Genomic DNA, 13,537 nt, shown 5'->3' on the forward strand with positions numbered 1-13,537 from the left:
CCACAGTCCACGGAAGCCCACTGTCCGTAACTAGGGGGTCCATGACCCAAATCCAAAGGAACCTGTATTTGAGACGAGAAAGCACGAAAACTCTGGGGAAGAAGCCAAGTTAGTAACATGCATTAATGGTACATGAATGCATATAGATAGAAAGGAGCTCAGTGTATCATGGGAAGTCTCCCGGCAGTCTAGGCCTATAGCAGCATAACTAGGGGATGGTCCAAGGCAAGCCTGTCCAGCCCTAACTATAAGCTTTATGAAAAAGGAAAGGTATTTGAGACATTACAGTCGTTGGCTTTTGAACTAAAGGGAAGCACCACTGCATTGATAGCTCGTAGGTCTTGTACAAATCTATATTCTGGTCTGCCTGGCTTTTTAACAGGAAGTATAGGAGTGTTACATGGACTGTTCCATGGTACTATTATTCCTTGGTTAAACAAAGATTGAATTACAGGACGAATGGCCTCTTTATTTTCCTGAGAAAGAGGATACTGTGAAATCCTTGGCAGGGAGGCATTCTGTTTAAGCAATATCTGTACTGGCTCAGTAGTTATAGGCCCATACTGATGGGGGCAAACTAGACACTATTCTATCATGGACCTTCCCTTTCTCCTCACTCATGGGTTGATTTTTGTCTCTAAAAAGATGCCATCTGATGTGCAATAGATGGTACAGTTTAGTTTACATAACAAATCTCGCCCTAATAGATTTATGGGTGTGGTGTCTGACAGGTGAAAGGAGTGTGAAGTTGTGAAACTAGACATGATTTCAGTAAAAAGACCTATAGATAGCAGGCTCAGATACAGGTATACATATGGGAAAGCCTCCAACCCCCACAGCTCTGACTCTCTTTAGATGCTTTCAAATTTGCTGATTTTGTTGGTTTTAAAGTTGAAAGAGAAGCTCCTGTGTCTACCAGGAATGATATTGATTTTCCGTTTACATCTACCATTAAATGAGGTTCTACATTTGTTTTTGCCAATTTAATTAGTGGAGCCTGGGTTACATTTTCTTCTGTTTCAATTTGGTCAATGTCCTGACAGCTCTATTGGCGGTACTGTGGGGTTTGTTGGCCTTCCATTTGGCTACTTAAAGGAGGTGCCATAGGCAGGGTATGTTTAGGTTGGGATGTTTTGTATGGGCAGTTTATCACCCAGTGATTTGGCTCTCCACAATAGAAGCAGTTCCCATGGTCTTTGTTTGAGAAGGGTGACATGTGGCTTTGTTACCACTTCTCTCTTTTGGAGGTTCCTCTGCCACTGCATCCTGCTCTGGTTGCTCCACCTGTATAGTGAGACACTTGAGCAAGCATTAGTGTTTCATGCAATGGTGCTTAGCTATCTCTACCAGTTCAGTCATTGGTTTTCCTGACCATCCAACTGTCAGTTGCTCTTTGGTTGAAGACTATTCACAAACAGAGTTTGCATGTAACCAGGTGGAAGTCCATCAATCTGATTTTGTAACAGACCACAATTTTCTTTTTCTGTCGTCATCATCATTTTTCCGTGAAGTTGTTGAGGGTTATCATCTTTTCCTTGTCTAATTTTAGTGAGGAGTAAAATCAATCTGCTGTAATACCTCCTGTTGAACTGCTAAAGCTATGATGCTGTAACATGTTTGTGCTTTCTCTGGTGTGATTCTGGCAAACTCTGTGGGTTTGCAGGGAATTTCACAGACATCAATTACCTTGTCTCCCAAATCAGATGGCAAAGTTAGTTTTAACAGTTGCATCATGTCAGGCATATGGGGACTGTATATTGTGCATACTAATTCCCATTCTTCTAGCCATTTTTGTTTATTTTTCCTGACATCTTTAGGAAAATCTCCCATTATGGCTTTTAGCTCTCTTTGACTCCAAGGCTTGTAAACTACATCTTTTCCCATTGTAATTAGTGGCGCAAATTTTGTTGGTTTTGTTTTCTACCTATTTTTGTTGTAACAACAAACAGAAAATAAGATTCTATGTCAGAATAAACACAGGTTTGTAGCTTCATCATCATCATCCGTGCACATAGAGGAGTAAATGAGTGAACCATACGGTTTGTTGATAGGTGAATTCAGGTCAGATGACCGGCTGTAGCCCAACTCTTTTCTTTAAAGTTTACAAATGTATACTATTAGGGATAATAAAGTTGGATTAACAGACTGGACGCTTTAACCATTTATCAGATCATCAAGAACTTCAAGGAGAGAGGTTCAATTGTTGTGAAGAAAGCTTCAGGGTGCCCAAAAAAGTCCAGCAAGTGCCAGGACTGTCTCCTAAAGTTGATTCAGCTGCGGGATCGGGGCACCACCAGTGCAGAGCTTGCTCAGGAATGGCAGCAGGCAGGTGTGAGTGCATCTGCCGACACAGTGAGGCGAAGACTTTTGAAGGATGGCCTGGTGTAAAGAAGGGTAGCAAAGAAGCCACTTCTCTCCAGGAAAAACATCAGGGACAGACTGATATTCTGCAACAGGTACAGGGATTGGACTGCTGAGGACTGGCGTAAAGTAATTTTCTCTGATGAATCCCCTTTCCGATTGTTTGGGGCATATCGAAAAAAGCCTCTCTGGAGAAGAAAAGGTGAGCTGATGAAAATGAGCTGTAAGCTAACACTGTTGCAGTATTTTTTTTCTCTCTCTCTCTCTCTCTCTCTCAACAGGTGTCGTCATCATGACGGATGTAGAAGCAAGAATGGATGCAACAGATGATTAATTTTAATGGGTGAAGTACAGCAGATCATGAATCAAATGCTGTCTTTGAATAACAGGGGTGAGTGTAATTCAGGTGCAATGTACAAGAAAGATAATTTCTGTATGTAACCGGGTGTGACTTTTTTTTTTTTTTATCATGGATGAAAACCACCAACGTTTGTTAAGAGTTACAGGCTGTAATTCAAGAGTTAAACCAAAATTTATTTTGCAAAGATAATGAATCAGAAGACACACTGTCTCCATTAAACGAAATCTCTACCAGTTCTAATGTTGTTTACCCCTTCGCTGCTATCGATAATGCTATTGCAGAGCTTAATGTCTTAAACTAATTTCAAGACCTAATAAATCAAATACCTCCCAGATCTGAACCCTCAATGATAAACAATGTACAAATTGAAACACAAAATGAATCAGAAAATCAGGCAGATTCCCTGCAACACATTGAGTCAACCCTTACAACAAAAAACAAGATGGGGGCAACATTACTCAAAATGATCAAAATACAACACAACAGGAAAATTCATCCCCGCCGAGGGTGGTGACGCCTGATAGATTTAACAACATTGAAATTACTCAGCCTTGCAACATCCTCAGGGATCAAGATATTGCTAATTATGCTACATATTATTGCAGTGTGATGGATATCTTAGAGGATGTCACTCGAAGGTCCTTCCAACACACCAGGTGACAAGATCAGGGGTCCGTTTCACAAAGCAGGTTCAAGAAACTCTGAGTTTCTGGTTCCAGAACAGCTGATTTGAGTCAGTTCAATCAACTTGGAGTAGTTTCACCTTGAGTTAAGTGCGTGCACCACAACTATAAAAAGCCAGCATCAATGGAGCCCCGATTCGACGAGTCACCATGGCAACGGGGAAGAGGAGGGCGGCGTTTTTTTACCCCGCTGGAATTGGAAATCTTAATGCGCTCATACGGCAAGTTTCAACACATTTTCAAAAAGAAGTGCAACACTGCTGCAGCTGCGAAAGAGAGAGGGTCAATGCATAAGTTTAAATGTAGTCCTTTGCAATCACAATATTACAGGGGGAAACTGCTTGAATGGTATAGCCTATTAATTTATTTCATTTAGGTGCAATCCGGCTGGGGAGAAGCGTACTTGGCAGTAGCTCAAGATGAAATATAAAAACATTGTTCAAACAGGTAAAACCTCGGCATAATCTCATGGAGGTACCTCATTTTCATCATGTTTTACATTGTAAAGTAAATATTAAGTGGCTGTTTGACTGTGCAGTTTTATCCCCAACATAATGCTGGTTTCACAAACACAAATGTCTTCTCATCTATATCATGTTCTGTTAAATAATTAAACGTATTTAAACTAACACAGACTTCTACTCAGCCAACAGAAAGAAGGCAGATGCCCGTAAAATGGGTGGTGGCCCAGCACCGCCACCTCTAACGGAAGCAGAGGAGCTGGCCCTAAGCCAGAATTTAGGAAGGCCAGTGGCTGAGGGAATCCCTGGGGGGAGCTCATCCTCTGAGCCCACCCCCCAAGACACAAGTGCCTTTATAAAATGTAATATGCCTAGGCCTATATATCTTTTTTAGCCTATTCACACAAATATTTATTTCCCTTTCATGTCTTTTTCTTTTTTTTTCCCTACAGATTCTGATGGTGCTATATGCCTGGTGGATCCCCCTCACGCCACAACAGACCTTGTAACTGTAAGTAAGGACGAGGAAACTGTCTGGTGCCTTTACAGAGGGGGATACAGAAAGGCCTATAGAGGTAACATCTTGATATGTTACTGATAGTTCTCTTCCCATTCACATTTCTTACCATTCTGGTGGAAAATAGAGTGACATTTAGCCTACACTGAAGTATTAACACATTCTCATCCTTTTTAACAGAGCACGGCTGGGCAGCAGCAGCAGGAGGGTCCCTCAACTTCCACTGCACAGATTGACACAGTGAGATAGATGTTCAGTAAACACCAGAGGTTCATTCTGTGGAATTCATGTGCAACTGTATAATTTAATGTCCTCCTTATGTATTCCTAGTTACCAGTAAAAGAAGTTTACAGAATACACCTGCTGAAAAAAATACAGAAAACTGACAAAGAAATGCTGTACTTGGACCGCCAGATTAGGAAGGCAGATCTGGAAATTGAAATACTGGAGCACAAGTTAGAGGTGGGTGCATGGTCACAGGTGAATTATGTTAATTATGTTAACTATTGGAACATTAACTAAACTAGCTTTTGTATTTGTAGGAAATAAAGAAGACCAAATGAAATGTGTATTATGGCTTTATTTGACTGCTGTGATGGTGGTGATGATGGTGACTTAAACTCTAAAGTGATTATGGCATATGGTGTCTCTGACTGCTCTGCCATCCTGGATAGCTGGCAGGTGGATGGGGTCGTCATCATCAGGGTCTTCAATTTGTAGGGCAGGGTGTTGCTCTCCTCAAATAGTGGCAATATCATGAAGAACAACATATGCCACAATAATATCACAGGCCCTCTCAGGGGTCACCCTGAGGTGACGTAGGCACTGGAAACGGGCTTTCAGCAGGCCTATAGTCATCTCCACCCGGGCTCTCGTCCTGCAGTGGGCCTGGTTGAAGTTCTGTTGGGGGCCTGGTTCAGGGTCAGGGTAAGGGGTCAGCAGCCTAGGTTGGCATGGGTAATCCCTGTCACCCAGCAGAAGGCCATCAAACTCTCCTGTAATGTATAGTGGATACATTAGTGTATTAAAGGAGGGAGACAAGTGAATTATATTGTGCAAATCTTTAGGCTATGCTTACCACGTTGCAGTCTGTTGCTCAGGTTAGACTCACGATATAGACCCGGGCCACTTGGCCTCCACATTAGAAATGATGTGTGGAATAAAGACTGTAAAATTTATACCGGTGTCATTTGTGCTGCAATTGGGTCCATTCTATACCCGTTACACGTAGCATCACATATGATCTGGACAGTGCAGAGAATGACAGATGTTAGTTGAACTATGATGCAGTCTTTAACATTTTAAAACAGTAGTCAATCTACATGTACCTGCACATTTATGCTGTGAATGGACTTCCTATTCACATAATTGGCTTCATTATGTGAGGGAGCCTTGATGGGAATGTGTGTGCCATCTATGCAGCCAATCACACAGGGAAATCCTAAAAGAAATTAAAATTACTAATCCTAGTCTGAGGTTGCAGCACAATGCCATTAACAGTATAATTTAAAATGAATTTAACAGATCTCTACATCATTCACCTGCAATCCTGTGGAACTCCTCCTTGATGGCTCTGACAGGTTTGTGTCCAGGGAAAATGACAAAGATGGGTAAAAGCCGTTTCAGGGCGAGGCACACTTTTCTGACCGCCCTGCATACAGTTGCCTTACTCAAGTGCTCAGCATCTCTGACATTATACAAAAAACTTCCGTTTGCAAAGAAACGCAGTGCGATGCACAATATCTGCTGGGATGTGAGGGCATGACCACGATTTGTTATGTTGCAAATGTAAGGACGGATGGTCTGGAAATGCCAGAACATCTATGCGCAGTTTGATAACTATCTCCCGACGAATAGGCCTATTTAATTCTCTGTGCAGTAATGCTGCACCTTCATCCACGGGATCATCATCAAATGGACATGCCATGATGGTGAAAAAAGTCGCCACCTACTGTGCCTAATGGACTTCTAATATAGCCTACTGACTCTGATTGTTTTAATGATTTTTTTAAATGACAGACGGCAGAACTACGCCAAAACTTGCCTGCTGACTGAATGAATGAGGAAATCAAAATTGAGTGTGTGGCTCTGAAAGAGGGCGGAGACAGAGAGAAACTCGAGGTTCATAGAGTCTGTTGCTACGGTAACTGACCGAGAGCTTAAGTTACCTCTCTCTCTGAAACAGGCTAGAGTTACCCCTCTTTCTCTGGTTTGAGTTACCTCCCTTTTTGAAACAGAAAACTCACTAAGTTTTCACTAAACCTGCTTTGTAAAATGGACCTCTGGTGCAACTTGAGCTGAGAGGCGATAGTCTGTCTAATAGTGCCTCTGTCATCTTGAGTGGTGAACCTCATGATCTAAACCAACTCCAGTCTCTCAAAGACCACATTGTACAATCCAACACGGATGTTAGCGCCAATAGTAATCTGATATTGGTAGCTCAGGTCATCAGAAATCCAAGAGGTGGCGGTAAAAGAATGTTAGCAAAAACATTAGACAGCAAAATCCAGAAGAAGAAACAGTTTCTGCATGTCGTAGACAACGGCCCTGACAACCAACTGTGTTTTGCTATCAATCTGGCTCATCTGCTTTATCCCGATATCACTGATAGTGAAGCGTTATTGCACGGCAGAGACTTTCAGAATACAGCCGGATTAACTGATCAGACAGCGGTAACGTTTAACGATATACCAAAATTTGAAAGAATTTTGAACTGTAAAATTGTAGTTCTTTTTGGGACCGATGATAAATGTACGCTCTCTAAATTTGTGACCGATACCCCGAGAAGACAAAACGCTGCACATGTTTGTTTGAAAACCACTACTATGGTGTAATAACCGTGAAAGCCTTTCTAGGCACATAGTACGAGTGCAATTATTGTTACATGGTTTATAACAACTTATTGACTCACCGATGCAGAGGTCATTGTAATGTTTACTTAGACCCTTCCTGTACTGAACAAGAGCTCCAAGCTGTAATCTGCGCTGACTGTAACAGGACATGTCGTTCACCTTCATGTTTTACTAAACACAAGGAGCCTACAGAGAAAGTCGGGGCTCAAAAATGTCAGTGACTGCAAGTTGCGTAAAAAATGCTAAATGTTACTACATCGCTATGAATGGTAAAGGTAAACCACACAAATGTCATGTTGAAATATAAAATCTGTGGGGTCTGAAAAAGAGAACGAGGTGCACCATTGTTACATACAATCTTTGTCGACGTCAACAGAACATACAGAGAAATTGATATTCTATGATTTTGAGATGTATGTAGACTCATCAGGCGTACACGTCCCTTTTTTGGTATGCACAAAAACGCACTACCGCATAAGATGGAACGCTCAGGGTGTGGATTGCGCTGAACGCTTTATCATGCATTTCAGGCAACCTTTGTACAAAAAAATCTGTCTTTATCACTCACAATGCTAAAAGGTTTGACAGCTACATTGTGATCAACGCCATGGTCGCTCTGAAAATGCAGCCCAGTCTCATCATGCAAGGCAGCAAAGTCATTTGTTTCACAGACACAGGAACACAAGTACATTGATTCTCTCAGCTTTCTCACCATGCGTCTATCGGCCATGCCTAAAGCTTAAGGTTTTGCTGATAGAACCAAGGGTTTTTTTCCCCATGGGTTTAGCTTAGAGAATCATTTGAACTACATAGGCCCCTACCCCCTGCCTGAGGCTTACGGCATCGGGCAAATGACTAAAGAGAGAGAGAATTTGACACATGGTATGAGACGGTGCATCACGGTACGTTCGATATTGAAAAAGAAGCTGTCCATTACTGTCAAAACAATGTGGATATTCTCTCAGAGGCTTGCTGCGTTTTCAGAAAAGGCTACATTGATGAAACGGGTGTAGACCCATTCAGCTGCGCACCGTCGCTTCGGCCTGCATGAAAGTGTTTCGCACAAATTTCCTACTTCTTAATAACCTGGCCGTTCCATCACCTGACAATTATTGAAGGCAATTAAAATCCTTTTCAAATGCCAGCATCCAGTGGTTAGAGTGGGCAGCGCGTACAAAGAACATCTTCATTCAACACGCATTGAACGAGGGTGAGAAACAGAATGATACTATGTAGACAGTTATGCAGAGGTGCAAGGTGTGAAATATGCATGGGAGTTTCTGGGTTGTTTTTACCACAGTTGTCCATCCTGTTTTCAGCCTCACGAGACCTGTCCTCTGACTGGCAGACCATTTGAAGAGTTGCATGCGGTCTGCGAAGAGAAATTACAGACGTTACAGTCAAAGTGACTGTCATGAGAGCGCATCACTGGGTTGAGATGAAGAAATCCCATCAGGGGTTGAAGGAGTTTCTCGAACATTACAAAGCTCCTCAACCCCTCTCACCCCGGGATGCTCTGTACGGCAGTAGGACGAGTGCTGACGGGGGTTTGGGTCACTCCTGAATTTAACAAGGAGATTGGGTATCGATTAGGTAAGATCACGGCGATATGGCACTTTGATCGACAGAGCGATTCCATCTTTGTCAAGTACATGCACATTTTTTTCATTTCATTTTTCTGAAGGGTAAACAGGAAGCTTCAGGGTACCCCCCTAAGGCTACAGATCAGGAAAGTAGAGAAAAGTACATTAGGGATTACATGACCAATCAGGGTATTTTGCTGGATGCCAACAAAATTAAACCAAACCCAGCTAAAAGACAAGTGTCTAAGCTCTATTTAAATAGCTTTTGGGGAAAGTTTGCGCAGAGAAGTAACCTGAACCAGACAGCTCTAATCACCGTTTTCAGAAATCAAGTACTTTTCATTCCTCAACAACATAACAGCTCTCATTCAATGGAGTCACAGCGATCACGGACATACACACACACACTCCAGCCATTCTCCAAGTTATAATCAGATGATAATGAATTACTACATAATATAGAAGATATAGAGTGAGCTCTGTTAATATTTACAAATTTAATTTGAAAATAACCACAATATAGAATCCTGCTTTTAAAAAAAGGGGCCATATTATACCCCTTTTCAACAAGTTAGTCTTAGTAGTCTTAATAAAATGTAACTGACATGCTTTGGTCAAAATACCACAAGGATCAAACGCCACTGCAGCCTTCTCATCCTGTTTAACAGCCCTGTTCAGAACGGCTGGCTTGAGCGTAAATAGACTTAGATTTTGCGATTTAATTGCATTAAACTGATCAAAAGGATGCCAAAATAACTACATCATGATGTAAAAAACCTGATTTTGTCCTTTGTCAGGTTTGTCTGCGAGACGCCAAGCAAACAACTTTTAAAATGCTTGTTTTTTGAATAGAGTTCAGATCGATGCTAAAATTGTAGCTACTCCATCTACACTCAAAATCATCTAAAGGCATAAATACAACAGTAATGTTATTGTTTATGTCACAATTGTAGCAGGAATGGACCCAAATGCAGAGACTGTAAGCAAAGCAGGTCTGAAGAAAACTTCTTTATTAGGAGTGTGCAGCAAAAACAAAAGCTGGCTGAGCTGAACAGACTGAAACAGAACAAACCAGAACAAAACAGAACCAATGATTCAACAAGACTCAACTGAAAACCAGACCTTAAATACAAACTAAACTAATCAGACAACGAGGAACAGGTGACAAGACACAGGGGCAGGCTGGGAGCTGATAGACTGGGAAGACACTGGGAGCAGGGCAGGGCTGACGAGACTGATATAGGGCAGGTGTGAAGGTGACAGTGGACTGGGGAAGAAAACTGAGACAAATGCAGGGCAGGTGTAAGAAGGAGTACATTAACACAGGAGGAGTGAAGGAACACGCAAGGGAAACACAGAGTAACAGAAAACCAAAACCCAGAAAACACAATACTCTAAATCACAACCCAGCATAAATCAAACTGTCCCAGAATTACATAAACTTAAATACACAACACTACAAGCTAACTAATAATGCAAGACAGTCCCTAAGGAGATACAACTCAGCTCAGCCTTCTCCAACACAGTCCAGTCTTAACATAACAGGGAGAAAGGATGAGGTCTCTGGTGGAACGTAGGAGAATAGCAACCAAGGAACCCAAAAGAACAAAAACACAAAGAGTCCTAACACAACAGAAAGTCCTGGCAAGATGTGACAGTTTATACACATAATCTTAGCACAAAAAAATTTGTGTTTGGTAGATTATTTCTTTGTTGTAATAATGCTACCATAAATAAATCTTATACCGTTGGAAAGCCTGTTTATTTCCCTTTTAAATGGTGCCACATTTGTGAGGAACATGCATTTGTGGGATGAGCAGCAGAGCTGAGTATGTGGGTTGCACCCATGAAAAATTTGCCAAATCTTCTCTGCCAATGCCAAACAGCTTATTTTGCTGTTGCTATTGACCTGATTCTGGGAACCCTAGGTACTGCCAATCAGGTGCCTGATTGGCACCTGATTAGAAGCACCTGTGAGCATGGGCCTTGCTACAGTGGTCAGTAGGTGTCTGCTCCAAGAATCGGCATGCCATGTTTGACTGATCTGGATAGGGCAATAGGGCAACTTCAACCTGGTGTTCCACAAAACCAACTTGGTTTTTGCATTATTTGGAGTGAGCCCTAGTACCATCTCCAAAGTGAAGGCCAAGTTCCATATAACAGGGGATGTCAGAGACAGGCCACTTAGTGGGCGTCCCAAGAAGATGACACCCCAAGAAGAGTGTTTCCTCACCCTGTCAGCACTTAGGTACCGTAGGCTGTCTTCCAAACACTGAACTCTATCCTCCAAGATGGCAACGCTCACCCCCACAGAGCGGGGTTTATCAGAGACTACCTCCAGAATTTGGGAGTGGAGAGGATGGAATAGCCTGCCAGCAGTCCTGACCTCAACCCCATTGAACACTTGTGGGATCAGCTGGGGCGTGCTGTTCATGCCAGAGTGACCAACACAACCACGTTGGCAGACTTGCGATAAATGCTGGTTGAAGAATGGGATGTCATCTCAAAGCAGTGTGTGACCAGCATGAGGAGGAGGTGCCAGGCTGTTGTGGCTGTGTATGGTTCTTCCACACGCTACTGAGGCTCCTGTTTGTTAAATGAATAAATTGTTAAATTGCCAATATGTCTTGTGTCTTCAAACTTCAATCATCCAATCCACCAAACAAGAGTCAATGGCAGAATAAGCTGTTTGGCATTGGCAGAGAAGATTTGGCAAATTTTTCATGGGCGCAACCCACATACTCAGCTCTGCTGCTCATCCCACAAATGCATGTTCCTTACAAATGTGGCACCATTTCAAAAGGGAAATAAACAGGCTTTCCAACGGTATAGGATTTATTGCCAAGAAGCATTGTTACAACAAAGAAATAATCTACCAAACACAAATTTCCTTACTTTTTGTTCTAAGTTTAGATATCTACATACTGTATAACTTTAAAATTATATAAACTTGCTGGCATTTAAGATGTTTATTATTGATGACAGCAGCTTAGGTGATGTGTGACTCCAGTGTAAGTTGCGGCTAGGTTGAGAAGCAAGAATGAAGATAAATCCACTTAATCATAAAAGTTTAAAAAACAAACTCCTCCCGCTAGTAAACTGCTCCAGATCCGAGCAGAATCGCTTGTTTATTCCTTCAGAAGACAACAGCAACACAGGACTCTTTGGCTCTGCTCCCCGGCTGTCTCTCCTGCAGAGCTCGCCGGGGCTCAGCAGCCGTCTGTCGGCAAGCAGCCATCCACCAGTCCAGCCCCACAATATGCACACATTTTTCGCATATAGCTTAGCCTAGCCTAGCTTCGCCCCATGTGACGTAAGAAGGGGCAGCAAATCTGAATGGTTTGTTGAATTACATGAGTACAGAGCAAGCCAGCCCACACCAAACTGACTGGGTGGTCTTATTTCCCAATTTGTGTGTTAGTAGGCACATCAGAGACCCAAATACATACTCAGAAGCAATGAAAAATTGAGTTTTTCATAATATGGCCCTTTTTTAAAATAACTAATAAGTTGTGTCTGTGTATTTTTTTTGGCCAAAAACATCTCATTGACACTGAACAGAGCATTTTTATTGGTGATTTTGTTCCCTATTTATTGTAATTTATCTAAATATCCATCATTTTTATCCCTTTTTAGAAACTTTTATTTACTCTTTCTCCTTGTTCCTCTCTAATTCATCAGATCATGCAACTGAATGCTGCACTGCTGCACACAGAAGAGCATCCCAGCTGGGAAAAAGATTGGTTGGTATTGTCTTACAACTGCAAAGCAGGGTGGAGACCAATAGTCAGGAGTTGCTAACTGAGCTGATGCTGCCCTCTGCTGGAAGAGGAGACAAAATCCTCATTATGCAGCTTCTGTAGCAGTTCAAAGGTAACATTATTTTAACAGGTAAAATACAGAATCTTTCAAGGGAATGCAGTACTTGCAACAGGATTAAAACATGGGGATCACAATGTGCTGAAAATGACTTTATCTTTCATATTAGTCACTAGTTTTTTCCTCTAGTTGAGCAGATTTATGTCTATAGTTGCAGTATGTATTTTGTTTATATTTGGTGATGTTAAACTGGTCAAGTTTGCCCCCTTTTTTCTCCTCTATCGCACAAGTTAACTATTAACTCAGGCTGACATAAACTGGGGAGAAGAAATTGATTTAGGCCACAGAGAATGAAAACATTGTCTGTGATGTGCCTTCAGCGACAGTTTTAACTTCAGATTAACAAGATTCTCTGTAAATATAATGTAGATTTCTCCAAAATATTGGTGAACACATGCCTAGCTGGTGCAATAGATGACAGGTCACACAGTGTGTAAAAGAGATGTGTCCTCCTAAAAGTCTTGGTACACTAAGAGAGGGAGAGCATTAATGATTTTTATATCTGTATTTCCCAACCTTTTTGGCTCATGGCCCCGTGAAATGAAGCATTGTCTACTTGTGACCCCTCAGTACAAGAGCTGTGATCAGTTTGCCCAAAGGGGGATTTTTCTCATTGGATTATTTAACTTGAAGGATTTTTAGAGGTAAAAGTATCAAAAAAACAAAAATCTGAGCAAAAAGGCAGAAAAAATAAACATTGTTAAACTGTTTGTTTTTTTTTCCTTTTTAATTCTTTAATCATCTGATAAACCATCAAACACAACAGACATCTTACCAGCCTGTCCTGCTGTCTCATAGCCTTCAGCCAACCTAGGCTTACTATATTATCCATCCATCCAA

At 41.7% G+C, this 13,537-nt stretch overlaps 1 protein-coding gene across 1 annotated transcript; it reads right to left on the minus strand.

The window, feature by feature from the left end:
- Nucleotides 1-5,121: 5,121 nt before the first annotated feature.
- LOC121882810 (putative nuclease HARBI1) lies at nucleotides 5,122-6,204 on the minus strand. The gene is made up of 4 exons (XM_042391255.1): nucleotides 5,925-6,204; nucleotides 5,712-5,824; nucleotides 5,462-5,549; nucleotides 5,122-5,378 (listed from the first exon to the last, which is right to left on the minus strand). Exons 1-4 carry the CDS (start codon nucleotides 6,202-6,204, stop codon nucleotides 5,122-5,124), a joined length of 738 nt encoding a protein of 245 aa, XP_042247189.1.
- Between the last annotated feature and the right edge of the window lie 7,333 nt (nucleotides 6,205-13,537).

This window comes from Thunnus maccoyii, chromosome 17 (genome assembly GCF_910596095.1).
Source record: "Thunnus maccoyii chromosome 17, fThuMac1.1, whole genome shotgun sequence".
Taxonomy (NCBI): Eukaryota; Metazoa; Chordata; class Actinopteri; order Scombriformes; family Scombridae; genus Thunnus; species Thunnus maccoyii.